At 47.8% G+C, this 3,953-nt stretch overlaps 1 protein-coding gene across 1 annotated transcript; it reads right to left on the bottom strand.

The window, feature by feature from the left end:
* Positions 1-1,310: 1,310 nt before the first annotated feature.
* Positions 1,311-2,789, bottom strand: LOC102738223 (large ribosomal subunit protein mL40). The gene is made up of 2 exons (XM_081810108.1): positions 2,608-2,789; positions 1,311-1,750 (listed from the first exon to the last, which is right to left on the bottom strand). The coding sequence occupies exons 1-2, from the start codon at positions 2,784-2,786 to the stop codon at positions 1,426-1,428; spliced, it is 504 nt and encodes a 167-aa protein (XP_081666234.1). The 5' UTR covers positions 2,787-2,789; the 3' UTR covers positions 1,311-1,425.
* Between the last annotated feature and the right edge of the window lie 1,164 nt (positions 2,790-3,953).

The following is a 3,953-nucleotide window of genomic DNA, read 5'->3' as shown; positions in this document are numbered from 1 at the left end:
GGGAGGGAGGTTGGGCAGAAGGTGGAGGGGGGTCTGTAAGGTGTGATCAGGGGTGGTGAACAGCCAAATGCCTGCCCTGGCTTGTGCTTCATGGAACCCTCTGGTTGCTGTGCAGAGGAGCTACAGGGGTTGGGGGGAGTGTCCACCTGGAGAGATCAGTTGGCTGCTGCAGTGGAACAGGCAAAATGTGGCAATGGTGTGGACCTCAAGATAGCAGTGAGGTGGTGAAAAGTGGCCAGATTCAGTATTTGTCTCAGAGGTAGAGTTAAAGAACTTAGAATCCTTAGGCAGCATTTTTATCCAGTAAAAAAGTTTATCTAGTAAGTTTTTAAACCAAAAGTGAACCACACACCAGGAAAACAATCTGAATTCTTCCTCAAATGAAATGTTTCCCTGGTTTATCTGCACTAAGGCAGCGAAAAACCCAAACCCTTTCTGAGGTAGCAATGCAAGTCACTAGGAGAAATGGCTGTATTTGCTCACTGGACCTTCACTGTTATGGGCTGAATTGTGTTGTTCCCCACTCCCTCTAAATTCCTGTGTTGAAGCTCTAACCCCTAATACCTCTGAATGTGACTATAGAGATAGGGTGCTTAAAGAGGTAATTAATTTAAAATGAGGTCATTATACTGGGCCCTAATCCACTGACTAGTAGTATCCTTATTACGAGACAGGTACAGAGGGATGACCCTAGGAGGACCCAGGGAGAAGGTGGCTCTCTGCAAGCAAAGGAGAGCAGCTTTGCGGAAAAACCAATCCTGCCAACACCTTGATCTTGGAGTTCTGGCCTCAAGAACTATGAGAAACAAATTGCTGTTGTTTAAGCCCTCAGTCTGTGGTACTTTGTTCTCGCAGCCCCAGCACACTAATATATTTACTATTCCAGACTGACACTTGAATAAGAGTCAGGTGCTATGCCCTCCTAGGGAACACAGCAACTTTAAGTAGTGTGTCCCAGGCTTCCTCCACTCTCTTCAGTCTCCCTCCCCAGCTTAAAACCCAAAGCTGGCCCTGCCAAAGATGTGAGGAAGCTCCCGTGCTCCATTTGCCCAATGGAAGGCCCTGCCTCTCCTGTCTGCACAGGTATGCAGACAATACACAGCACATAGGCCACACATCCTTCACCTCTGCTCCTTGAGGTACTTAGCTGCCTCTTGCTGGTGGTGTCTACTCTACACAACTGGAATCTTCCTTTTTACTGGGGAGCAGCGGTAGATGTCTTGGTCATTCTCTCCCCAGTACAAGGGCAGCATCTCTCACCCCCATCAATCCTCAGGTGAATTAATTCTGACTCAAACTTAAGACAGAGACACTTGATTAAACATTATTTATTCACAGCATGCCTGACTCTGTGACAAGCAAGCTTGAGCCCTGGTCATTCTGGTTCTAAAGGGCAGTGTGTTCTGCAGACAGGTGCCTGCCGCTCTACCTCTTAAACTCCACCTGTGTGTACACCTTGGTGATATCATGGTATCTGCCTTCAGGGGGCTGGTAGTTGGAGATCGGTGGCGTGTAATCTGGCCCTTCTCTTTCAAAGGGGAACAGATTGGGGTCCCGCTTGGTGGCCTCCACATGTAGCTCTGGGGACATGAGTTGCAGCTCCTGCAGAGCTTCCTGCTGGGACTCAACCATGGACCTGATGGCATCCCTCTCCTTCTCATGCTCTTGATGCTTGTACAGAGACCACTTCTTCAGGAGCAGAGCTCTCCGCTCACTCTCCTCAAAGGGAAGCTCCACGTGAGGCCGCTGTCTAGGAACACACAAATCCAAAGGTGTGAAGCTGGGAAGCACCGACCTCACTGGCCAGGTAGTCTGGGTGACTGCATACGACCCAAGCGTCCCCACTGCCAGACATAGATGGGACTTAGGGAAAAACGTGGAAGTTAGGGATAAATTAAAGCATGGAATGTTGATGTGGTAGCAGCTGCAACTGATGTTGGAAGCCAGTGCCATTTGCTTTCCATGGACATAAGAAACAGTGATGCTCTAAGAAGACTGGTAGCACTTCCTCTACCCCATGCCTAGACTACCTTTGGTGAGAGGTGACTGTGGAAATGTAAAGTGGTGTTATGAAAATGGAAGCCCAAGTCCCAGGGAGTTAAGAGCCCAGATCAGCCCTAGAATACCAAAAAACCACCCACCATGTCCCACCTGTATGGCAAGATGCTACTTTATAAATGGTACACACTTTTTTACAAGGCAGCAACCCTGCCAGGCCTGTACACAACACATCCCAACTATGAGCATTTGTACCATAAAGCTAGAGGCTAAGGGTTTTCTACCATCAAGATGGGACAAGGGCTGCAGACCCAAGGCCCAAGTCATCAGTCACAGCTAAAACTCATCTTACAAAAAAGCAACAATACGAACTAGCTTATCAAATAGTTATTCTGAGTTTCCTTCCCATTTCTGCCATTCAAGAGCATCACCCAGGAATGCTTTTGCCAACTCCCACAAGAAACAGTCAAGGAGAAAAGGACTCAGACTGGGACCTAGTCTGCCCATGCCCACTCACCTTTTCCTGTCACAGGTGTGAAATGCAGACAAAACTACCAGAAGGTGATGGAACTCTTTGTCCTGAGAACCTCGACCCTAGAGAACACTTACCTTGCTTTATCCAAGAGCCTCACAGGTGTAATAAAATCTTCAATGGGAATTAGCTCCTGGCTAGCTTTCTCCAGTCGTCTGATCCTCTTTTTCAACCGGTCCTTTACTGCTTGGTCTTTTTTAGGATCTACCTTTTTCTTCTTTCGCAGAGGTTCTGCTCTAATGGATAAAGCAAACATTAGGGGCGCCTGGGTGGCTCAGTCGTTAAGCGCCTGCCTTCGGCTCAGGTCATGATCCCAGGGTCCTGGGATCGAGCCCCGCATCGGGCTCCCAGCTCCGCGGGAAGCTTGCTTCTCCCTCTCCCCCTGCTTGTGTTCCCTCTCTCGCTGTGTCTCTCTCTGTCAAATAAATAAAATCTTTAAAAAAAAAAAAGCAAACATTAGACATTTTCCTCCTCAGTGTCGGAACCATGCTGAGAGACATGGCACTAGGTGAAGTGCCCAGAACTTCTACCATGCTCTCCACTGGGGAAGGAACTATGCATGGGTCTAACCTCATGAGCTGAGTGTGAAAGGGAGACGGCCTCCAACCCAGGGTACTTGTCAGAACTGTGTGGGCACGGTCAACCCAGGAAGGGCTAGAAAAACTTAATGGGGCATCAAGGTAAAAATTAAGAATAAGTACTCATCTTTCATGTTGGGTTTGGGTGTGTCTTGGGATTGCAATGGAAACTGAAAATACCAAATTGATGAGTTAGAAAATCATTACTCACATTTTAAATGGATTTGTGATTTTTTTTTAAATTTTATTTATTTATTTGAGAGAGTGCACTAGCCGGGGGAGGGAGAAGAACAAGCAGACTTCCCGCTGAACAAGGAGCCCCATGCAATGCGGGGCTCAATCCCGGGTCCCTGGGATCATGACCTGAACCGAAGGCAGATCCTTAACCGACTGAGCCACCCAGGCACCCCTGGAATTGTGATTTGTAAAAGTGATTTGAGTAATAAGTGACTGACACGTCCCTGTTCACTTTTCAGGATTTCTTAACAAATTTCCCCATCCTAGAGCATTAACAAAAGTCTGATGTACTCTCAGAGAACAGATCTCCTATGGTGATAATATACTATTAAAGATAAGTAAATCCTCCGGGTCGCCTGGGTGGCTCAGTGGATTAAGCGTCTGCCTTCCACTCAGGTCATGATCCCAGGGTCCTGGGATCCAGCCTCGAAGCCAGCCTCAAAGCCAGCCTCGCAGCCAGCCAGCAGCCAGCCAGCAGCCAGCCAGCAGCCTCCCTGCTCAGCCGGGAGTCTGCTTCTCACTCTGCTCCTACCCCCGCTTGTGCTCTCTCTTGCTCACTCTCTTAAATAAATGAATAAATGAATAAATAAATAAATAAATAAATAAAT

Source organism: Leptonychotes weddellii, unplaced genomic scaffold (assembly GCF_054177405.1).
Source record: "Leptonychotes weddellii isolate Sample4059 unplaced genomic scaffold, ASM5417740v2 HiC_scaffold_18165, whole genome shotgun sequence".
Taxonomy (NCBI): Eukaryota; Metazoa; Chordata; class Mammalia; order Carnivora; family Phocidae; genus Leptonychotes; species Leptonychotes weddellii.
The sequence above is the reverse complement of the archived record's forward strand: the minus strand, read 5'-3'. Positions and strand labels throughout refer to the sequence as shown.